The following is a 26,012-nucleotide window of genomic DNA, read 5'->3' as shown; positions in this document are numbered from 1 at the left end:
CACCTTGACAGACTTTTCTGCACACGCAGCATCACTTTTATTTGTTGATGTGCTTATACGTATTGACTACGAGATTGTCTACTTGATTTACTTGTCAATATTTATCAACCTATCTCGGTCACGAGAAATCGTAGTTCACTCCACTGCAATATTCAACGTGCTATAATAATTCTCAATTTTTCAGTGCTTACATGCAAGATATGAATTATACTTTATCCATTGAAACAAATTACACGTCAAAGTCTTTAACTCTAAGCGCTTAAGAACGCATTAAATTCGTTGCGCTATTTCGTTTGCAATCTCGTGCAGATGGTTTCGTGCAGATCGATAGCGCGAGTATCAAACAAAAACAAAAACTCGTGCGAAAAAAATCCAATCCACGATTTTGACTTACTGTATCTTTTTTTTCGTTTCGTTTGTTTCGCGTTACATTCACCCTGTTATAGATCACGTTCGTTTTTCTGTTTATGGAGGATTTCCGATCAGCGGGGATAGTCGCGGAACCGGTCACGGATTGAAAATCATTTTTTGGAAAAGGGAGATCCACCTGGAAAAGTGTAGACTGTGCAAATAGAAAAAATCACCGCGAGGATCTGGTAAATACCAGCAGGAAGCTTCATCCGCAGGTCGAATTTAATGAAAAAAAAATTTTTTTCCCACCTTGCCCACATGAAATTTCAACGCCGCGCCGCCAGATTCTGCTCACATTCACCGGGTTTTATTTTCTTTATTTTCTTCGGCTGTTGCGTTACGATGCCATAGTTTTCTCGCCTGCCACGCTGTGGAAAAACCTGTATACGTACCTATACATTGTTGTAACCGCGCGGCCACATTGTATGCTCGCGAGAACAGCCTCGAGCTGAAGCTTAGAAAAAAGCGCGCCAGTCGTTGCTTTTATTTTCCACTGGGTTTATTCCGCGCTGTTTTACTTATTCTTCGACATCGTCGCGTCTTGCTGGCTGCTGCTCTGTGACACCGATTTTTTTTTTTTTTTTTTTTAAGTCCGTCGTGTAGGACGATGAAAGGGATGCTCTTCAGTGGTACGGCTTTTAGAAAATGGTATACTTCCATGGACGCGTGATTCGCTAGATTCAATTTATACGGTACATATAACATTCTTCTTTTCAATTATTTTCTCCTATTTACTAAATGAAATTGTGATATATGGTACAAAATTGTTGGATTAATAGGAATTTAATGATAGTTTTATGAATGTAAAAGTAAACTAACTTACTATAGTGTGCCCATCTGTTTTTCCTTCTAACTATTTGAATTTTGTATAAACAATTTTCCATACAATTATTGCGCAGTCAATAGTAAATTGTTTTACTAATTCTCAGATTTTCGAATTTCTGTAGTTCTAGGATTTTTATGCAATTATAGAGAATTCGGCGGTGCAAAATTGCACAGAATTCACGTAATATGAAAAAAATGTATGAAGTCCAAAGTATTACGCTTTAGAATATTTCGTAGTATCGAAGTATGGCGATCGAGAAGACGTTGACAAACGATCGATAAAAACTTCAACCCTATCAAACATCGAATCATACCATTACTTCATTATCCGCTGTCCTTTTCTCCGTTCGATGACAACAGGCCGAACGGGCTCGGTATCGACTTCTAATCCGTGGCACGCCGGTCGTTACCATGTCATCGAAGGGAACGCGAACCCTCGCTCTCTTTCTCTGCGCCAGAGGATATATTCTAGGGCCGGACGCGAAGGTTTTGCGTACAGCATTTTAATGAACTCACCATCCCATCTTGTTTTCCAGCGGTGTGAGTCTCTCCGCCAGAAGGGAGGCGCAGGCTCCCGTGGGGGGCGCAGGGGGAGGCGGTGGCGTCGGAGGCGAAGGGGGGAGAGGCGGTGGGGCGGACCGGAACCGGAAATGGCTGCGAGGTGGCTCCTGCTGGCGCTCCTCGCCGCCCACGCCGCGGCTCTTCCTGATATCATTAGGATAGGTGAGTATCTTTCCAGTCTCCCTTCTCGAGTTAAAAGGCTCTACCTCTCTCGCCCTTTTTCTCTCTGCTCTAGACTCTTTTTCTTTTTCGTTCTTTCTTTTTCCCTTAGCGTTTTCTACCCCGTTTTTCTCGTTCGTTTCATTTTCGCCAACTATTTCACCCCCTGGGCCACGCGACAAACGACACCACAGCGACGAAATTGTAATCGATACGTCCCTTTACCGAAAGCGTAGGAATTTCGGAAGCCCGACAAGGATTTAGAATCGCGATTACATGGTGAATTAAAGGGACGATCGCGTAATCCGTTAAGCAGAACGTCGCTGCGATTAACGCAGATGATCGGGTAATATGATTTGAGAGGAATTAAATAGATCGGGTGCTCCGGTATTTTATTGAAACTGAGCCTTGTGCAAATCCAACGATGCAGCTTGGTCGGTAAATTGTTTTATTCTTACACTTTGTTTTATACATCATGCTCCTAAAGTCATGTAACCCTCTATCGACTGCTTGTTCCTGTCCAGTTGTGAATTAAATTACTTAATTAGGTGAATTCATTGGGTAAATTCATTATATTCGACGAGACTTCAAGCCGGGCCTTCTCGAAAGTGAGGTCTTCAATCCTATTTTTTGACTTTCGAATTTCGTTTCATTTTAGACTTCGCTTGGATTACAAATTTGCAATCACGATATATTTTGTTTTTTCACTTCCTCTATATCTGGAAAATTTCTTGCGTATTACTCGGGACTAGTATCACGATACGAAAGATTAATAGTATTGCAGGGAAAAACGCGGTCTCGCTTCTAAATGTCGCGCAAGTAGAAACACTCGTGCATAGTCAGACAAGCAGAATCACGAACGTTCTCGGAATGCAGAGACTGTGAATAACGCTGTACGCGTGATGTCCGCGTTAAAGTGATAGGTCATGATCACCTTGTGATTCCAGCGAACAATAGTGTCTGCTAGAAGTTTAACGTTGCAATCTAACGTTGCAATGAAACCATCGTGCTGACGTTATGCAACTTATTGTCGATGAATACGTATTGTGTAGCTCTATACGAAACAACCTCTATGCGTTTTTACTTTCCGTTTATTTGTTTATCACCGTATCAGATTTATTTTTTTAGCAAACATCCATCGTTCGTTAGAAATCGATATTCGCACAAGATATATTTATATAGAACACAAAACGAACAATTGAATGCATTAAGACCGCACGACTGTTTTCCATATTTGACAAGAGCACTTGCAAGTCTGAACGTATATCGGACAAAGGTCGTACATTACTGGCAACAGATATTAGAAGATTTACGTGTTGCGTTTATTAGAGAGCTTCATTTCTTTTTATATTTGGTATTTTACATTCTAAGGTAATATAATTAATTTTCCACGCCATGATACAAAAAGTCTTGGTTACGAGGAATAAAATGGATCATAAAAGGAATAAAATAGAGACCAAACGAAAGGAAGCGTTAATCTTGGCGGTCGTAAATCTCGGTCGATTTGGCTCACCACGGCACGGCGTCAAGATAAAGCTTAGGCTCGTCGTAAAACCTTGATCTTCTAGTGGAACCAGTTATCGTTAGATAGGTATATATATTACTGATTCGTCGAGGCTCATCAACGAGCGAATTGTTCCGATGAGGAGCGTTTAATCGCACGACGATGGAGTTATGATCCGGCATAAAAAGAACGCCAATACCATCGATCTACGTAAAAACGAGCAAGTCTCACTCGAAACTTTATCTCAACCAGCCGATTGGTACTAGAGTGCGCGTGTGTGACTGTACTCCGAGCCCAGTTGCACTTCGATTTGCCCTTTCTCTGCCATTTTTCCTGATAAACCGTCGCCGTTTCGCCGAATTAATAGGGCTTGAATATTCATTGATTGTTAATGAATTATTTCGCGTTGGCCCCTTGCGCTCGACAACTCTCGACTGCGAAACAAAAACGGCAAATTGATACCGCTTCGATACGCCGTGCTAACCGTATATCCGGCTAACGTTATACACAAAACACCGCGCTGCCGGTTTAATTACTCGCGCGAGAAATTTCCGGCAGGTCGTAGTGAATAGCCGCGGAACAAGACTAGCTTTAATTTCGCCGTTGCGACTGGCTAAAACCGTTGCGAAATTATTGATAATTAAAAAAGAGACATTGACTCACACTTTGCTCTCGATCCGCACTGCCGAGCATAAGCAAAGATTATAGCACAGAGACATGGTAAGTAAATTTTTCTTGATTTTCTGGTGTTAGTATCGCTTTATAGTTAAACAAGAGAATTCTAATATGGGATTGATGTACAATATAGTGTAGGGTTTTATTATTTATTTATTTAAAATGGATTAAACAGGAAACGATGGTTATTTAATGTGAACTGAATACAGTAATGCGCTATAACTAAGATAATTAAATAGTTCATTTACAACTCTTGTCACCACGGTTCCAACGCTCTCTTTCACGCGGACCACCCTCCTCGACAACGCTGATAACACTCTGACTTCTCAACTCGCATCGGCTGTTAATTCGTCTTTCTCCCTTAAGCATCCCTTTGTCTTTTCTCATAACCCCACCACGTACGTGTTCCGCAACCTGTAGGCCTTTTTTCCGCGTAACTATTCGACTGAAGGCCAACGACACATTGATGGGCCTGTCAGCACTTAAACTTTCTCGCGACATTGTTTATGGTTCACCCAATATTTCTTAGGCCATTTGTCCACGATACTATAATAGTGAATGTTAAAACTATGATTTATGCTTCCATGTAGTCATATTATAATGAAGAAACATCATAATGAATGCATCAAAATGCGAACTTATTTGACGACCTAACAAATTCTGAAGATTATTTGCATTTTAATCTCTAGATGTTTTACTATCAAGACGACAGTTTATCAGAATCTACTTTAACTGTAGCTTTACTTAAAATTGCGGTACTACGTTTATTAGAGTCTCTTACTTTTTTATGAGAACACAGTACTCGAACTATGTCCCATCTTAAAGTTAATCGACGGCCGACCTTTAACGAGAGACGTAAATCTATCGCGTAAATTCTATAAATTGTAGAGTCAGGTTGGCGCAGCTGGTTTGCTAAGTTACTTTACGACGCGCACGAGATTAAAATCAATTTATGGCGCCAATTCCTTCCTCCTATCGCGTCGAATTCGGCCAGGATTGAACTTGTTCGACGTTTACGCGGTCGAACAAGAATCTCGAGGTTTTCTTATTCGCCGAACGCTTAACGCCGCGTGAATTATTCATCGGCAATATTCTTTTCCTTTCTCGGACGCAAGTATCGTGCGTTATTAAATAACCGTCGTCGAAAAGATCCTTCTTCCCATAGTTGGACTTTCTCGAACAAATCATAATTTCAAAGCGAGGTATCGAGGTATTCTTAAATTCCTAATTCTCATTGTGATCATATAGTACCAGCCGCTCTAACTTCGTTCTTCAACCTTTATCCTTTTCATTTTATCTTCCCGTTCTTTCCTTTTTTTGCCTCTTTTTTCTAGCCTACTTTCGTTTTATCTGCCCTCTTACGTTCATTGCATATTAACGTCGCGAGAACTGTGCGGCCGTTCTCTTGTTGGCAACTCGAATTCGCTGCATTTTCCCTGAAAGGTAGCTGCCTTCCCGGTCGAAATCGGGGATTGCGGTGTTCTGGAACGACTGAAGCGATCAGTTTGAAATTTCTAGAAAAAGTTTAACTTACCACGTGAGTAATTCATTATAATCTCTCAATCCTATCGATCCGTGTTCAACAAACTGAAGTAGGGATATTTCGCATGAAACTCTACTAGTTAAAAATGTACCAGCAAAAAGATTAGATAGAAAATGCAAAGAGACGAATCCGATTAGACCGACGAACTACAGCGACACCAGTATCGGTTAAACTTTGTATTTGGTTTAACTTTGCTCTAATATCAAGTTTTCGATCGAATTGCACCAAAGTATTCAGTTCTTTATGGATGATAGTGTACGTGTAAAGCTACAAGATATTCGGCAAATTACAGAATAGAAAATGCAGAAAATCTGCTGTTCGTCGCGGAAAAGCAAAGGGGATAAATATTTAATATTTGAAAGGTGCGCGCATGCGTAAGATAAAGTTCTCGATTGCATTATTTTCCCACAGGTGGGACAATCGGCCGATGTTGCGGATAGATAAATAAAATGAAAAAGATACACGCGGTTGGTCGGAGGAGAATAAGAAATACCACTCTCACGCTTCGCTCCCGTCAAAGTAGCGCTTTAATATGGATGTGTGATTTCCCAGGTGGGCTGTTTCATCCGTCGGACGACAAGCAAGAAGTGGCCTTTCGTTATGCCGTGGAAAAGATCAACGCCAACCGAGATATCCTGCCCAAGTCCCGTCTCAGCGCCCAGATTGAGCAGATAAAACCGCAGGACAGTTTTCACGCTTCGAAGCGAGGTGAGTCTGTTGTTCCATTCCAAGTGTTTGTCCATCCTACGATTAAACGCGGCCGTTTCCTCTGTAAATGTCGCAGTTTTCCCGTATACTCGACCGATCTTGTTCCTGTTTTCCCTGGTGACATCATTCCAGGATCAAAGCGCTTTCAATTTCGGCGCGGGTAAACAGGTCTGCGGAGATTATCTGATCATTGCAGTCACGTTCTACTTCCGACCCCATGCGCCCTGTTTTCACCGTTGCACAGTTGCGTCGTTTAATTTCGGGGAATTACTGGTCGAAAATGAAACAGCGTTGCGGTTGCTTAGGGAAGTTAGTGTTGGTAATGTGGGGCAATGGGATTTCATTGAGGGGGTGAAGAATATGTAGGAATAGAAGTTGAGAAACAATATCGATCAATTACGTCAAGTGGAAAATAGAACAAAGCGACGATGTTACAAATATTTTTCTAAATTGACTGGGATTTACGTTTATTTTTCTTCTTTTTTTTTGTAATAATAAATGACAATAAATTTGTTCATAAAATATAATTCATAGATTTGTTTAATAAATTCGCAACGGTAAATTTGTTCGTAATAAATTAAATTTGTGGAAGTAAGTCGGTTGTTTTTTCTATAAGTTGTATTAATGACGTAATTAGGTAAAATAGTCGATAAATTTGCAAAATAATCAAGTAAGTAAGTAATAGTTGAAATAGAGCGAAAAATGAATGAATAGTCGTTAGGTGGAATGAGGACTGGATTTTTCGTTATCATCGTTAGTCAAATATACGCATTGCAAAGTTAAACAGCAGAGTTCTTTAGCTACTTTGATTCTTCAATGCTAGTTAAAGTTTAATCAGGTAACGTGGTAATTACCTCCTTAATGGTTATCTTCTTGCTTGACATCTTATAACGTTGTCAAACTGTAGACTAATCGAATTTTTGTATCTTTATCGGCGAATCAAAGATCGATATTTGAGAAGAATTATACTCCACTGTACATGTGTTGCAAATTACAAGGAAACTTGATTTCCTTCTTCCCTGTTGGCTCGTACACGCGTAGTTATGTAGATCAGTTGAAATTATCCATCATGTACTTCCGAAGATTTTCCCCAACAGGAAACACCATGAAGATAATCCAACTTCTATAGAATTTTCCTGTGGTCGCCGCCTGTTTCGTGAGCTACCACGGAATCTGCGCCAACAATTTTCAGAGTTCACGCCCCGCTCTGGCATGGAAAATAGAGTTGTATTTCCGCGTTGCAGATCTTTCGTGCCAGTTTGCATCTGACTCTCGTCAATGTTGCGTGTCCCGCGCAAGGAAACTTTCTTAACAATGTTATCCTCCTGCATATTATTTTCCGTAGTTGATACGTTCCGTAACTCCTTTATTTTCCTCGTCTTTTGTCTGTTCTCTGCGTTCCGAAGATTACGAACTTCTGGCAGATTAAGAAATAAATTTTGGAGCTGAAGAATTTTAAACATTAAACATGAATTTTGGGCCTGAAACTAAGCTGCTTTCTTTAGTTAAAACATTTTATCTAGTATTCTTTTACTTTTCGAGATACGTTGAAATATTTCAAGTTGCCAATATTTTTTTCTTTTCAGTATGAGAAGTTCCTTAAGCTGTTACAAAATAATGATTAAATAAGTTAGAGTGTACAAAGAAAAACGAAGATGCTATAAATAAAATAAGTTTTATGCAGTTTCGAAACGAGAAAGGCGACAAAGAAAGAAAGGTTCCAGAACCACAATAGAATTAAGCAGTTCCACCAGCTTGATTGTTCAGCGAGGAAAAAGATTCTCTGTTCTATGTAAACGCTGTATATCTGTCGATTCCCATCAATCGAATAACAGTGACTAATTGAAACCAAATATCGTTAATTTCCTTCGATGTTAATTATCCTAGCACGGATCGGCTCGAGGCAATCGCGAAACGAACGTAATTATACGATCGAATGGCTTAGGAATAATTGTTGCCGAAGTGACAAGTGGAAACTCGTCGGAATGCGAAACGTCGGCGGATTATTAATCGGTTACAGAAATGCCGCAAAACACGATAATTATTTTCGCACGCCACAAACAGCCAAACTAATTATCAAATTAAGCCCTTCGATTTATTAAGCCGAATTATGTATTAGCTTTAAACGTACATAGATTACCGTGGTCGTTGGCAACGCGCAAACAGAGCAAGTCATGCGTGCACGTTGTAACTCGATGGATAGAGATTTGGCGTCGTTCCACGGGTTCCAGTCGTAAAGGCAATCTCATTGACAAATATCCGTTTGTCGGTGACGCGACGAATTCGCGGTCTGGAAAAACAGGCCGTATACAAGCGATGCGAACCAGTAAACTGAGTTAATGTACGATGACATTCTCTTACAATAGGAAATGATATATGACACGCACTGTCATCGACAAAGAAGATAAACAAGTTATTTCTCTAACAGATTTGTGCAGTTCTAGTTGCGTTATTATTTTCTGGCTTTATGGTTACAGGTAAATAATCTCTGATACAGAAGTCTCGTTCAGACAGAAAAAAGTAATGCACATCGTGTACTGACTGTTTTTATATCAAATAACTTTTATTATAACGATGTTTTTTTACATTCAACGTTGTACGAGATTTTCCAACCTTTCTAGTTAAAACAAAAAGAAAAAAGAAAAAACACCCTGTAGAGTGACTAGAAGATAAAAATTCTATGAATGGCAAATTTCCATTTACATTTATATAGTGAAAACTAACTTAACTTCTTCCAGCGAAGAATATCTATGTCCTATTAAATATACGCACATTATGTATTTATATACCTGTGATGTACATGACACAGAGCAAGATAAACATGAAAGAACCCTATCAAGATCTTATTAAACCCTGTCATGTAACCTAAGTAGATCCAATTTATTAGACTTAGTAGATTGACGTTGGAAATGCCGTCGATACCTACCGTTCACTCTGTTCTTTGAACTTATTATTACCTTCCATTTTTTCACTATGAGATACCGCAAACTAAGGAAAAGTCAGGTATTTGTAATATTTTATCATGTGGATAATATAGAAATTAAAGTATTTATTTTAAATATCTTATGGTTAGCATAAAATTACATTTTTTGTTTTGTAAATATCGCAGTGTATAAAATATTTGTCATTCTTTCTCTTTAATTTATATTTATTATCTATCAATATTATCCCAATATATATATAGATATATATAGTATAAGAAGCATTAAGAGTCAGGATTGTACTAGTTGAAAGCATAACACATACTTGTGAAAAACAGCGAAAATCTTGTTAAAAATGTACAACTCGTACAACCTCTAATGTTTCTCTAATTCGCTATAGTTTTTTAATGAAACTTATTAATTATTTCTAGAGCAGATGTCATATTTCTGTATTAACCCCATTTTCACGGAGGTTCGAGAGAAAAGTCAATGGTTAAACGTGACTATACTTAAGTACATATTCCCTATAGATCAACACGGAAAGGGATTTGCGAATTCGTTTGCTTCGGTTGTTCAAATTCGACACGGGTTGATCCGTCACCGGGCAACGAACTTTCTTTCATTTCAACGAGCAGAAAACGCGGATGGTCGTTCAGATGTTCTTCCCTTTACTGTGTTTTTACGATATGACGAAGAAACACGACCGAGTGTCGGCTCCTTTGTTCCGACTCGTACCCTTTTCGCACGGTTCCACGTAATACAGTTTTATGGGCTACGGTTCTCTCTATTCCGGAATTTCTTCGAGATGCTCGTTGCTTTTTCTATCGGAAAACAACGGCGAGCAGAGAAGGGGCGCCGATGACGGAGACACATGATCCGATTATTCGTGATCAGACTTAAGTAATTGTGATACATAATGCAATACAGCGCGAATGCCAGCGAAACATTGAAAAAGAAGTTGTCATGATTGCATAGCGAGATTTTAGCGGTATTTAATTTCAGCGACTTTTTCTTGATGAGATTCACAGTTTTACAATTAATTCCATCAGATCAATGTACATGAAATTTCCTACTTTTAAACACAACTGTAAGTTCATACGATTCAATGCATTGTTCTGACGAATAAACTAGTTTCTTTTTCCTAGATTTGTAAGAATTGCTATTTCTAAAATTGAGAAATTCTTGAAACGAGGTCAGTACAATTTCTTCATTCATAATTTTTTCAAAATATTAGAATTGTCTATAGAAAATGGAATAGAAGACTATGGAATTATATGGAATAGAAGACGTCTGTATCTTCCTCCAAATGCTTTTCTGTGCATTCATAGGATGAATTAAATTCCAAAAGGTTTTGTATAATACACCGAACACATTCGACAAAATTTTCTATGGTAAATGTTTAAATATTTTCGTGATTCACTATAGACAAATCCAACAAAATAATAGTCATTAAAAGGAAAAGTATCGTTTTACTTTAAAAGCTTCAAACTCGCCACGTCATAGCTACCGGCAAAGTAGATAGACTCATCGAAAGTAGATTTATGTAACTCGACAAGATGGAATGGTTCCCTTGTTGACACAATTCATTCTGTTCTCGTTCAGCCAATTTTCCAAAACCTTGCACAGAGACGAAAAGTTGGTAACAGGGGATCGTGGGAACAACGAGCTGCCAGCGGGTCGTGTCATGGCTAGAAGCTGCTCTTCTAATTTCACCGTAACTTTTAAGGTTTCTTTCCCTTGCCGGCGCATAGTTGCCAAAGTTCGGCCAACATATTGGACCGCTGAGAAGTTCCCAACGCTCACGGCGATTTCGGTTAGCATGCTCTTTTCCCGTCTGGAACTGTACACTGTCCAATTAAGCATAATGGAAGGAAAACATTGTTCTCAGACGCGGTTTCACCGTTACACAAGAACCCGCGAGGACGATAACGCGAGTCTTCCAACTTTACGATAGCGTCCCCAAGAATGGCATTTCAACGGCAGAATTGCTTCTCTTCGTTAACTTTCCACAACATATTACTAGTTCTTCCTTTTTTCTTCACTAACCGAGTTTAATTAAATTGAATCCGGTCAGAAGTGTTTATGTTGAACGCGATGTTTCATTAAACGATTGAAAATCAGCGATTGAAATCAATCAACATGCATACAGGATGTCCCATTAGACGATTTACACGCAATTAACTCTCGACTTATTCCAAAAGATATTTCAAGTAACACTTACTTTCATGCCGCTATTATGATAAATAGAGGCGTTCAACAAAGATAAGATTCGAACAACAATGAATGAAAGTTCTTGAATACCGTAGTGAGACACGATTATTGTAATTCAAAAAACTTATCTTCAAAATCTCAGAGGCGCGTCCACCTGGATAAGATTTGTGAACGTCATAGGATGTTCTTCGTGGAACAAAATAATACATGAAATATTTCTTGAAATGACGAATATTTTAGTAATATTTCAGACACTCTGTATAGAGTGGTCGAGTTATTAGATTAAAAAATAAAGAAACACGGGTGACGAAAATTACCGTACCACTGGTCAATTTTTAGAGGTCAGCTCGGTAAAATGAGCGATGGCGTATAACGCGATCGCGTAAACGCAATTTCGCTGATCAGCTTTATCGGTACGATCGCGGAATTAGCCGAGTTTTCGGCGTAGTTTAATTAAAACATAACAGCTCTCAAACAATTTCCTCTCCGCAAATCAAAGTTTACAGCGTTTACGAGCCCACCCAAGGTACGTCATTAAATTACCATCACCGTGTATGCTTGTTTATATCGTCAAAAAGAGGAAATTAATCCCGATAACGCGTATGTAGATACAAATATAAACGCGTAACAGTAATAATCAGGGGAGAAACAGAAAGGAAAACGTGAGCGTAATCAAAAATACGATAGGAATAACGACGCGGCATCGAAATAATCAAACGATAAATCCTACTGGGTGAAACCAGTCAGCAGGAAAGAATTATCGTTCGCCGACTGACGATAATCCCGATGTTTCGAGCTTGTACGATGGTCCGTGCGTGTAATTCTGTCCCGTACGAAACACCGTTTCGAACATTTACTCTGTCGTTTATATTATTCTCCATTAACAGCTCGTCGATTTGTGGGCGACGATTAAACGCGGCCACGACCAATCCCGTGAGTAATTACATGCTAGCCAGGTGGCATACGTCGTACTCATTAGCAGCAATGCAAACAGCACGACCACACCAACGCGGTGCGGCTGCGCAGCAAAGAATGTGGTTTCGATGCGACGATTCGTTCATCCTACGATCTTTTCAATTTGATTGTAGATGATGGGTGAACGTAGGATATGAAGGAAAGCTTGCGAGCTATAGAGATTTTGTTTTATTAAAAGGTATTTCTAATATAGAATTTACTGACGGTTAAACACTTCAGGAGTCCACTTAACGGGAATCCAATAATTCTCTCCACTATCTACAGTTAGTCGATCACTTAACAGTTTCACATCCAAATAATAGGTCGAACAGTTTATATAACAGAAGTGTCTATAATATCTCGTTATCGTAATCGATAGTAGTTTATTTAATCCAACACCAAAAGAAATTCGGAACAGAGGAAACTCGCGTAACTAGGATAAGGTTCAAGCTGTCGAAGTTCTCATCGCCGTGAACAGGGATAATAGGAGATAAGAAACGGGGGAGAGGGAGTAGAAAAGTAGCGAGGTAACAGCTAACATGAATAATGTAAACGCTTTTCACGATAGCGAAATGCTTTTTATTCCCTTGGACATAAGGCCGGTATCTCGGTGCGCTTGACACGGTGGGTGGACAAAAATGACGAGAGAAAAAAGAAACTAAGGTTGAAAGCGAAGATAAAAATAGAGAGAGCAACCTTTAAGAGGCGCGAGTTGCGTGTAACAGGAAGTCTGTTGTTGCCGGAAATTGTCAGAGACGCTTTCAGTCCCGACCACAAGGGATAACTGAGCTTCTAACGGAGATTCGATTTTCTCGTGGAACAACTGCAGCCCTAGTTGCTTCTGAATATGCTACTATCGTGTCAGATGATTGTGAGTACGGCTAATAAGCAAAGTTTGAACAGAGTGCTTAGCCTGACCTCAACGAACAACTCCACGAACATTATGCCGCGAAGTTGCACTGGCTAAAATAAAAATACTCGTGAAGATGTTACGGTGAAAACAATTGAAAATTATTTAAAAGTTGAGATTCGGTAAAAGCAACAAGATTTAGGCGGAACATCCGTTAATTTTTAGCATATTACGGTCAAATCACTTAATAAATACAGTTTCTCACAAAAGTATTCATACAATTCATATATGAGGCCATTTTTATTAAAGTAAAATGTTGACAAATCTCACCGTACAATTAGTATGTTTTATTCCAAGGCGACTAAGAATGAATTTATTATTGCTTTGTATGTTAAGAAATAGGGAATACATATGTTGTACGTTCACATTTTATTTAAACAGGAAGTCTTTTGCTCTTTGCAACATAACCGAATTATATGTTTATGGCGTACATTTCAGAAGAAACACTGAAAGTATGATCATACATAATATAAATTGTCATAAATATTTCTGTCGTAATTCATCTACGCAATAGAAGAAGAAACCATACTCGCGTGTAAATATTGTAACGAATTAAGGGAACACGAGGAACCTTGGAAAGTATGTGCTATTCGATTAAATCATGACGTAAGCAAGTTCTTATTAAAATGTTGCTACAGTCACGGAGTAGCGACTTTTAGTTCAGATGCACCACAGAAGTGAGGCCCTTAACCGCCATAATTCGCTTTTCATGCGATTACGTGACGTGTGAACGCGAATTAGAGTTACGCGCAGCGGTAATTACGGCTTTGAGCTTTTCAATTACATCGCCGACACAACCCCACCTGAAAACGCTGTATGATTCAAGAAATAATTAAACGGCTTCTTTTCTTGTAATCCTCGAAATCGTTCTTGTGTTCACCTTTCCAGTTATTTCAAATCGTCTGCTGTTTAATCTCTTGCTTTCACATTCGCTAGACTTTCGTTCGTATCGTTTCATTTCTCATTCGTTATTTCTTCAGAAATGTTTTGTAACTTACATTGTACACGTAATCGAGGAATTTATTATCCTACAACTTTCGAATTGAATTATAATTCCCGAATATTTGGCAGAGAAAGAGATGCAAAATTTTCAGACTTGATTAACCTCAACTCTACATAAAATTTGTATTTCCTGAATTTTCCAATTTAATTAGTTGTCGTTAGAGTGTGGCTATCTATGCATTTATGATAAAGATCGCAGTCAAATTTAATGAAAAGGCGGTTTTGAGTTTTCATAGTATATGTGTTTGACAAGGTAATGAATTTCAAAATTGTTCATATACGAAAAATAGAAAATGTGACATGTCTTTCCACCGTGGCCATCACATTTAAAAGGTAAAACAAAACTATACGAAGACTATATTAGTAGAAATACAATGCATGTACAGTATAGACACCCGAATTAAATTTAATTAATAGATTATTGTTAATCTATAAAATAAATTTACACAAATTTTTATGAACGTATATACATTAATATTAATCATTTCATAATTCCGTAAATTCTGCAGAAAATAATCCACGGATCTCAACCTAGAATTTCCTAAAATCGTGCTTCAGCTCTGTTAAGATATCACGTTTATCCGACGAACGATAACGCGCTAGAGAGATGACAATATCGTGTAGAATTAAACATTCAACGTTTAAATATTTGTACAATCTCCATAGCCCTGATTCGAGCAGAGATTCGCGCTTTTCGTTGTTGCGTGTGATTTACAAAACGTGTTACGACTCGATGACGCGTGAGTGTTTAGCGTATAGCCGGAAGCTGTTTGCAACCAAACACACGGGACTGATCCATAGTTGCCGCGATTTTGCGCCGGAATAAATTGGGGTCGAATTTCCCCGAGACTCGTGTATATGCGGGATACAATGAACTAGATAAACATGAGAAAAGAAGGGTTGTTGCTTGAAATTTGAGCGGAAAAGAAACAATTACCCACGAGCATGTCTATCAAAGCGAATACAGTATAGTGAGATTTCGTCGTATCGTATTCTAGGGAATTTTCCTCCGCAACAATCTCGACTCGTATTCGGATAAAGTTAACAGACACAGAAACATTTTTATTCCTGTAATTGACAAGGAGATCTCATATTTCATGCTGCTTAATCGCCGAATTTATTCGTTATTACTATGCACAAAGTTACGAAAGTATTTGTGGACAGTTTTTATGGACGAAGAAGAAACGAGGGAACGAAAAGGAAAGAACGGATAGAAAAGAAAGGAAAATAAAGCCCTGAAATGTAATATTTATCTTTACTTCTCCCGATGCTGGTTTAAACAGTAATGACCTAATACCTATAAACGTAGCACTTTTATAGCCTCTGTTACATCTCATTTAAGACCTTTAACCATAAACAGCCAATATCTCATTTGAGCTCTGTGCAAATGTCTAACTGTTAAAACTCTATGAATTTGAACTAATTATATCAACTATATCTAGTGACTGCTGCTTTATTAATGATATTACTATTATTGAGTTATTCGTTAACTATATATGTTCAGTGGAACACTTAGTTCATCTCAAATTTAACTAAACTGGCAGATGTTAAAATATCTTTCGTGAATTCTCAATTTCACAGTATCACAAATAGCGATTAAAAGAAAAGAAAATTCGATATTTTAATAACAGTTTAATTTGTTTCTAACACTCGGTGGTTCGTTAGCTTCTATATTTCGAGTCGTTCGCCTATACCATTTGTACTTTTTTCTTGGTCACAATCTGACGTTGGCTACCACGCCACCGGATCTTGTTCTCTTCTATTTTCGTTCCGGTACGAACTGCACGGTCCTCGCGCTTCCCTAAGAAATTAAAACAAATTTACGACGCTGGAAAGTTCGCTCGGGCAACCGGCTTTCTCGTTATTTAGTAAACCTACTTGGAATTCTTGGACGTGACTCCGGGGCTGGCAAACCGTAGACCAAACCGGGATGACGGAGGTCGAGCCATTTGCGAGATAATATGACCTCGGCTGATCCTGCATTATGAAGTCGTATCGCTTTAAAATGGAAATAACGGTGTAAACATAGTTGTAGTTTGATAATTAACAACCTTAACGGATCTCGCGTAAAATGGCGTGGCTCGACCTGCGCGAAATTCGTCGCTTATGCGGTTGTGGAGGAATATGCGTACCTATGCGGATGTTGTTCATTAGTTCGGCGAGAAAAGCGAGGCGTAAGCGGTCCATTTGCATTTTTCCGCGTATGACCGCGTAACTCGCACAGCTTTCTTGATTAATATTCCTTTGGGAGCGGTTTCTGCAACAATTCTTAAACGAAGTCGACTGTACCCATACATTATTCCACTTCCCACGAACGTGCCACGTTAAATGTAACGTTAGTCAAATTTTAGAATTTAAAAACCAGTATTCTCGTTTCGCGAGAAAAAATAAGATGAACTCGCTAGGAATTACCAAGCGACAAATTCTTCGAATACGAGAAATACTGTAACACCCCTTTATCCGGGAAAATTATCCTTCCAACTTGTCACGCTCGCGAAAGTCAGAGAGTGTAAAAGTAGTATACCGAAAAATTGATCGCACGACGGGAGGACGAGAAGTTCTTGCCAAAGTTCCGAGAGAGTCGTTACAAAGCCGCTTACGGGAATCCTGCTAAGACGGAGCACACCTTCGTATGATCTAAGGGTTGTCGCGTTACACGAACCTTCACTCTAGTCTGTACGCGATCGTATCGCGTTGTATCGCGTTCTGGCAACCGTTTAACGCCTTTCGTCGTAGTGTTCGTTCTCGTTATCGTCTCGTTGTCGTCTCTTTCAACACCCGTGACGGTTCATTCGTCGACGTGTCACACGCGATCATTTTCGCCGCTTCGTAATAAAGCGACAGGTAAAGTTTAACAAGATAAACCAATCCAGCGGATTACAGATTTAGACGCACCAGCAAGCGCTTCTGGCGTTGCAAGCGTACCGGAAAATTTCCAGTGAATAAGGGATTTCATAATGTTCCGCTTAAGTGCAGTCTAGGGGAATTCTCGTTGTAAATTCTGTGTCCTAGAAAGCTGTCTGTTAATTAACAGACCGGTGAAATATGCAGGGATGCTTTACGGCTTTTCGGCGAGTTTCAAGACTTTTCCGCGGACCTACTTTCTCGCACTCTTTTGTATTAATTTAACCGGATGGCGAAGTTCCACGCTCATGGCACGTGATCCTTTCTGCTCCTTTCCTCTTTCATCTTTCCTCTTTATTCCTTTTCCTTATCCCGAATTTCTATCGTCGTTGCGAAACAAGACGACACAGAACGACGCGGATGACTTACGTAATCCTCGGAACACGAACGCTTTATCGAGGAAGTTGGCTGGTTGGTTCGAAGCCCTACCGATAGAGAAGTTTTGGAATTACAGTCGCGATTATAGCCGGAACGAGCGATCTTTGGCGGTCGAAGTTCGAGATTAGAAACTCGCTAAGCAGCCTGCAAACATTTCACGCGTTCGCCGTTTCACGGTTTCACCGCGTCGCGGCGAGGCGGTGGCCTCGTTCTCTCGTTTGAAATGGTTAGAATGAGATAAGGATATATAGAGAATTCATTTCTCCGAGAGTTTCGTCGAAGAATTTCCACGATTTCCGGCACGTCCGCGCCATTTGTGTCCTCGTTGCGTGGCGTAATCGATGAATCGAAGCGGTCGAGAGTCCGCGTGACTCGGCCGGTCATGTGCAAATCAGAACTCTCACCGCAATTAACTAACGGGCAATATCGCAATTCGTTGTTCCGATAGCATTGTCGCGTGCCCCGACCCGTGACTATTTATTCGCGGTCCACGAACAGAATTATGCCAGTTGTATGGTCATGCATGATTTTATTGATTTGTTTATCTAAACATGCAAATAAGATCGACACGTTGAATCATGACTGTTTTGCATAAACCGCGTTACAACGGAATTGTATCAATTTCTTTCAAACTGATCGTTGATTTCGATACGATGCAATCTGATGGATACTAGCGTAGTATCACGTGGAATGTAATGAAAAATATCAGATTGATATATATGAAACATCCCTTCAAACGAATCTTTAAACAGCAAATAGTAACTTCAAAACATCACATATATTTCGTAAAAATAATTTTCACATGATTCAGTGCACTTTTTCAATGGTTCGCTTATTTCATCATTTTAGATTTATGAGAGTTATCAGTTTTAGCATCCAGAGTCATATAAAAACCGATTATCAAAAATTGTACAAAAATTAAAAAATCAATAAAAGAGTAATAAAGGATATCAAAATACACGCCAGACACACGCAATCAAATTTTAATCATAAAAATGGATAATATACATCAACTAGTGAACACTCAAAGGGTTAAAATAGTTTGAATCTTTCTCGCAATATGTTTTTGATTTATATAAAAAAAAAAAGTGTAATCTGACGGATTTTCGAACCATACTATAAATAAATATAACTATTCCGATGATTTATTCCTCTGCACGGATTCTGCTAGAGAAAGAAGATACGAGCACTCGTTCGAGTAGATAGAAATAACGATTCGGAATATCTAAACGGCGCGGCGTCTTAATAGGGCGTGACTGGCCATCTAATGAATCCAATCAATTCATCCTATCGACGAGAAAGTTCAGGGAAAATTCGCGTCGCTTGCATTCTGATCGTCACCATCATAATACCGACTGATTTCCAAGTTGAATTTCAATCGACCAAACTCCATTTATTTCATTCTATATCATTGATATGAAAAAAGAAAGGGAAGAAATACTACGAATATTTGTTCCCATTCTGAAGCAACGAATTAAAATGCTAAAACAAGTTGTAATGAATCATAAAAACACGCGTGTATGGTGCAGACTGTATCCTTGTCAAGAAGTTGGAGCACGTACCTGTTCGTTGTTTCGATATGCGGACTCGTTAAATCATTTTCCTTTTTTCTTCTCGATCGTGTATCCGACCGAATATTCCACAGAATATTCGTTCAGACCGCGCACGTTCAATTACACAGTTATTCAAACGGCATCATCCACGTGGTATTTCTTCAGCTGGATGTTTGCATTGAAAAGTCGATAGGAATAAATCCTTTCCTGTTTATTGAACGTGGAAAAATCTCGAATTTACAAGAGAACACCTTTTTCCTCTCCCTTGCACAACTTCGTTGGTTTTTTTGGTTTTATATACATCATCGACCCACTTTACGTGATATAGATTGAAATTCATCGAGCAGAGTGATTTGTCAGCCGGGGCGGATTTGGAATGGTAAGAATTGAATTTGCGAAAATAACATTGGAAACAAGAGAGAAAAATTCTCTTTTTCCTATGTCAAATTGTGTGAATTTAATGATAAAACAAGGAATTTTTAGTTGCAAAAGACTCGTGTACTCTTTGAAGATGAATCGCCCCGTCTCGCTGTTGTTTCATTATTCTGTAAATTTAAAATAAATGGCATGACAAGCAATTTTCTATTCAGTTATATAGAATAGAAACGCGCGTTTAAGTCTCCGGGAAAACATTTTACCTAATGAATTTAATAATAATAAACAATTGTAAATTAGGAAGAAAACTATTCGCTTCAAACAAAAGATTTTAAAATGTAGTTACCATTAACTAAAGTTCTTTCAAATAAACAGAGTAGAAGCAAATTAACAATAACTTGTCAGCGTTCTATCGGCGTTCGTTTCTTTCTCGAACAGCTACGGTGCGTGAAATTAATCGATATTTTCTCTCTTTATCCTTTCACTTCCCTCTCACATCGCCGCTTCGTAACACTCTTCTTCCACTTTTTCCAATAAAACGTGGGCTGATTGAAAAATACCTGGGGGAAAACTTGCGCCGATTTCCTATCACGCAACCGCAATTATCAGTTCATACGGGCAAAAAAGCTGTAAAAAATCTAGTTTCGAACTAATATCAACGTACAGAAATTTTCTTCGATATCACATATAGTACTTGAAAGAAATATAAATAGTAATACGAATGTAAAATTTATCCGCGTTCATCGCGATCGTTACGAAAGAATTTCTTTATTAAATTAGTATGATGAATTCCTTCTTGACTTTCTTATATATCGCAGGTTTGGCACAGCCTGTACAATTTATTCCAGAGGAGTTGGACATTAATAAAACCGGCTTACCATAACAAAAGAACAAGATATCCGCGGCCTTTCTTCCATGCGTTTTATCGTTGGCGATAAATTAATGAAAAAACAGTTCTCCAATGTTGGCGCGGCTAGATTCAAGAATATTTTATTACCAGAGACCGAAAGAATGAGCTTCAATATTTTCTGGTTGCCGGAAAAATTACCAGTCTACCCGAAACCCGTCAAGATTTACAACTACCGACAAGTTACTGCGCCCTTACATGAAGTTAACAACGTTACAGGGTAAAGAATCGTATAATTCTTCTTGCTTACATAGGTAGTTGCATCGTAGGAGGTATCCGAAGGGCCATACAAGAAAGGAAGATCAGGAAATCCGTGGAAATTTACAATCGAACGCCATGATATCGAAGAATTCTATATTATCTTGCACTGTGTTTTCAAGTTTAAAAAGTAATCATCGAAGTCCAAATATTGAAAAATACTGATAATATGTTTAATCATATATTATCGGGATTAAGTGTGAAATAAGAGGTTGGATATATTATTTATATTTTGTGTTATTCGTAGTTTATCACTTGAATGATTATATTTAGCATAAATAATATTCAGTAATAAAATCACGATATTGATTATAAAATACTACTCTTGCTATACAAGTACCATGACATACTTTTTCAAATGCAATTCTGTGCAAACCACCACGGGGTGAAATTTACATACAGAAATATTATTCCGCTTTATTTAAAATCACTGGCCAATTCAAAATGTGCGAGGACCGTAAACGTGATACGTCGCAAGAGATCTTTAGAATTGCTAATAGAAAAACAGTAATGGAATTTTAAACGAACTTTGAAATTAATATCGAAGCGACTTCGACCGAACACATTTTATCGCCGCCCCTTCGATTCTTCCTTCTAATTATCCTGATTCCATTATCAAAGGAAAATGTTTACAAGAAATAAAAGCTTGCTCCTCGTTTAAACCCATCGTGAAGGGGATCTGATTAATTGCTTGTGGCACAATGGTTATAACTGCCTCATTTCAGTGTATTTCATCACGAACGAGGACTTTTGTTCTTGAAACGTTTAAAAGAAACTTTTCTCTCTTCGGTTGAACTCTTCGATTATTTCCGTAAGAAGAATAATAAATTACGATTGCGCGTTGACGAGAACGAAAGGAAAAACAAAAAGACGGATAAAGAAACGAAACGACGGTAGAAACGAAACAGGAGAGACGTTAATCGGATTGGCGGTGGGAAGCGTAGAAAGTTTGGTGGTAAGACTTCGTTGGAGGGATATTGAATCAGTGTTAATTAATAAACATCAAGAGCACTGACTTCTTGCTTCCAAGTTCCCCTCCACTTTTTGCCTTTGCCTTTAGCAGGAAGGAATTGTCTGAAAATTAGAAACTGAAGCATTGAGATATTTTATTAAGTATCGAGTAGTCTGTTCAGTTAAGAGGGATGAAGTTCTTGGCAAGTGGAAGTTCTTGCGGTAAGATGGTAAGTGAATAGCGAAGAAAAAAAGTTATAACCGAGAAGTCACGACTTTGAAGATTTCGTAGAAGCTTCCAGACGTCGTTTCCCCTGAATTCCTCGAAATTTTATGAGCTATAAGAGAGGAATATATTTTAGGAGTACTTTGTATACGTCTACGTTTGATGATCTCGCATCATGAATGCGCGTTTTGTATATTTAATGACTGGAAAGTAAACTAGGTTGGAGGAAACGCGACGATGAACTGTTTGTTTGATTTTCTCATGATATGGCGTATAGATCACGGTATTCTAGTAGTATTCTAAATATTCATAAAAGTAATTTCTCTATCAACCCAGAAAGTTATACACGTTGATAAACGATTTTATCCGTTTCATCAAAAACCGTTCCATCACTTTGAATTACTATGCAACAAAAAACACCTTCGAAAAACATATTTTCGTTTCCTTTTCGTAGTTTTCCCTAGCTTGCTGATGGATTCCATGCAAATATCTAACGCGTCGCCGCAAAAACCGCGCGCGTTATCGCGAAAACAGCTCAGAAGGGGATTCGTTAAAGCGTTCGAATACGAGAAACAAAAGGATACCGGTTCGTTCGGTTCGTGACGGTTCGCCACGGTCCCCAGGAACGGGAAGCGGTCACGACGCACGCAGCGTTAATCCGCAATTTTCCGATGCAAATGTCGGCCGACGCAGCTATAACCCAGCGGCGCTTTCCCGCGAGAGATGCGGCAAGAACAGGGGCGGCGTTTCCCAGTGATTCGCTTGTAAATCAATGTCGCGCATTCCCGCGGACGCGTTCTACGCAAAAAATTGCTCGATTAAAATCGCGACCGATTAAAGTGCAGCATACTTCGAATTCCGTTTAATCCAAAATCTCGTCCTATCGTTGTGATTTTATTCTATTGTATCTTATCTCGTCTTAGTACATTGTCTATCCGATTGATTTGTTGTATCTTATTCTAATAAGCAAAATTTTGATATTAGTCTCTCCTTGTTCATAGAATATATATTAGAGATTATGTTTATTCAGTAGGGGAAAATTTTCTTGTATGACTTTTTCACATCACTTGGAATAGTTGTAGTTCGTCTTAGTAGATTATTCCGTGTATGTACGCGTTGAGTAAAAGAATGTTCAATAAGAACATTTGCAAGGAAGATAGTTTTCACGAGCTTTCTTAGATTTGTGATTTGTCTAAATTTTGACAAAACTCTTTAGTAACGAAAATGTTCAATACTCTGAGTTTAAACTGTCGAAAATGAAACATTTAAGAGCAATAAAATAAATGAATTTGCCAGATGAATGGATAGCAATCATAAATAACAGACAATATTATATCGAACCAAGTACATAACAGAAATTTCAGTAAGAATAATTAATTTCTTTCCTTTCGTTTCTTTTTCTCTTTTTCTCCATTACCATCGTATATTGATGTTTAAATATCTTTGCCGTTTCCGATTTGTCTGGTTTCGAATTATAATTTCTCTGAACAAAGGAAGAACTTGTATCATTATGTGTGCTAGGTGATTTAATTAATTCGGTCACATCAAATTGCTCGTAAACTGTTACTCGTAAAGTTAAATTACAAACAAACGAAACCTCGTTGAATCGGCATGTAATTTTCGTGTTTCAACGAGAAGATTTCGCAATATGGTTGTGTCTGCAATAATTCATCACGTGTAAAAACGATTTTATTCGCCTCGTCGAATTCACCGCGATTTTAGTATCTAAATACGAGCGGCTGACGGCAGTGTTTGCTGAACACGCTCTCGTTACAATATTTCTATGTCAGATTATCCAGCAACGGTGCATGAACGATATATTAAGGTTATACGTGTATTATACGTTCCTACACGGCATGGTTACGGTACGGATCCGTTTTGACAAACATTCTTCCGGATAATAAGATCGCATTGTTCATATATAGCGTAGCGGGTCCGTTCCGACACGTACGGAATGCCACCGACACTGGCACGACAGAACGTTGAAGCATGCGTTTTAAACGAGATCGTTCACACTATCCGTCACCGACCGGTACGTGACGGTCCGCACCGCATAAATTCACCTTGTGCATTTTGCTTCAAACAGTACGATATAATAATTAAATCTGCAACCAGTGAAACAAAATATAGAGAACGATAATATCTGGGAAATTGCAAGAACGTTCTTCACGTGGCACGATGAAAACTCGCTGTATTATTTAACGTTTCTCGGATAGGTGTATCTTACATCAACACGATCTACGTTTTCAAGGAAAGTTAATATTTAGGAGAGAAGTTTGTTCTGTTTAATTTTCTTCATTGCTCAGATATTAATTTTAAATTAAATTCGAAAATGAGGATTCAGTATATTGCTGCATATTTATATTTGCTCGAATTCAGGCCATTTATTGGATTTTTTCAGACCCTTTCGCTAGTCAAACCGATCTGGATCCACTCTTTATTAATTTCTTAATTTCATTACGTAACTATACAAGTAATATTCAGTTGTTCAAGTCTACAAGTTCGTTTACTACAAGAAGATGATATGACAAATAAGGGCGAACGATAAATTTAATAAACTAATAATTGACTCTTCTTCATTTTTCAATTTACGAATTTCATTCATATAGAATCATCTTACGGAACCGGTGGCTTCTGAGTCGCCCAATTAGTATTATTTTATATCGATGAATATGTAACACATTAGAAAATAATCTCTCTATGGAAATTTCAATTAGCCCAATAAGAAGAAAAATATATTTCGTTATTTATATTAACTTTTAATTTTTCTAAGTAACAAGATAAACTTACGTCTCCATACTTCACTATAAAGCAAAAAGAAATCTTTCAAACCACCATACTTCGACTGCAATTTGTGAATGTGCGGTACGTGCAAAACTGTGTACTGTAATATATATACAGAGGCGATTGCAAAGGACGAGAGAAAGAGAGGACCAGAGAGAAAGAGAGAGAGAGAGAGAGAGAGAGAGGAAGAAACACAACTTCAGCCTCTGTTAATCTTCCGCAGAGTTTCAACAGCGCGGAATTTACATAGCCGCGGGATTTTTATCGCGCGAAAGGCCATCCACCCTCCGCTTTGGTGTCGTCGTACCCTTTTGCACCCTACTATGACCAGGAACGTTCGTGGTGGAACGCATCCACCGTGGCCTAGCTCGACTTCCACGCAGCCAGGGAGCATCGATTTTTCATTAAGCTACAGCTCCGCGGACCGTCGCCTGCTTTGCATACACGCTTACTCGCGCTGCTTGCCGCATCACGGATTACGATCCTCGTTTCGCCAAGTCCTTTCTTCTTTCAATTTCTTGTCGATTTCTGCTGCCTTTTCTCACAATTTTTACTGATTCTTCAGTGGCCAGGTACCCTATTATAGAATGATTTCCAAGAATTATTTCGATTTAAAGTCCTTACGACTCCGTGGTTTTGCATTCGTGGGTGGTTTGCTAGATTTTTACACTGATTTTAAATCAAAGGCAATTTGACTCTCTCTGTAGTTTCTTCTATTTTTTATTTTTATTTATTACTATTATTATTTTCTTTTTTGTTGTTGTTGTTGTTGGATCTTATGGAATTAGGAGAGTCGATTGTGGAGCGAACAGAATAATTATTTGGCAACATAAATATGTTAACTACGTACTGTGTACATTAATGAATATGGTTTTACTGTATGGTGACTGTATTGTTTGAGTATAAATACGAATATGATTAATTTCTCATTCGAAAAGTTCGAAAAGTTGCTCTGTACACTAGGCTAATAAACGGTATCCCAAAAGTTCTGGAACACTGTATTTTCAAGTCCGTAGTACAATTCTTCAGAACCGAACAATACCGTTTAGGGCAATAATCCGTATCAAGTTTTCTTCGAAACGCAGACCTAATCGGTTAAAGTTCAGTTTTAGGCACAATTGTTGATCCTGAATAAGATTCGTCGAATCGAATAATCGAAAGAATTCCGATCTTCAGGTTATGATTTCATTTTATTCTGCTCGATTTTTCAATAGAATCAGCATATTTTGCTACCTATGTAGGAGAATATTGGATATTAAGGGTCGTGGATGATTCTCCGCAATCTAAATATT

General features: G+C 38.5%; 1 protein-coding gene across 1 annotated transcript in view; it reads left to right on the top strand.

Annotated features, from left to right (window-relative positions):
* Positions 1–26,012, top strand: part of Kair1d (Kainate-type ionotropic glutamate receptor subunit 1D) — a 227,897-nt gene that overhangs the window by 27,355 nt on the left and 174,530 nt on the right. The window contains exons 2-3 of the mRNA XM_072006141.1: positions 1,773–1,959; positions 6,231–6,386. Coding sequence (XP_071862242.1) covers positions 1,773–1,959; positions 6,231–6,386 — 343 coding nt within the window. The remainder of the gene's footprint in view (positions 1–1,772; positions 1,960–6,230; positions 6,387–26,012) is intronic.

Source organism: Bombus fervidus, chromosome 6 (genome assembly GCF_041682495.2).
Source record: "Bombus fervidus isolate BK054 chromosome 6, iyBomFerv1, whole genome shotgun sequence".
NCBI lineage: Eukaryota > Metazoa > Arthropoda > Insecta > Hymenoptera > Apidae > Bombus > Bombus fervidus.
Note: the sequence above shows the minus strand (reverse complement) of the source record. Positions and strands in the feature narration are given on the sequence as shown.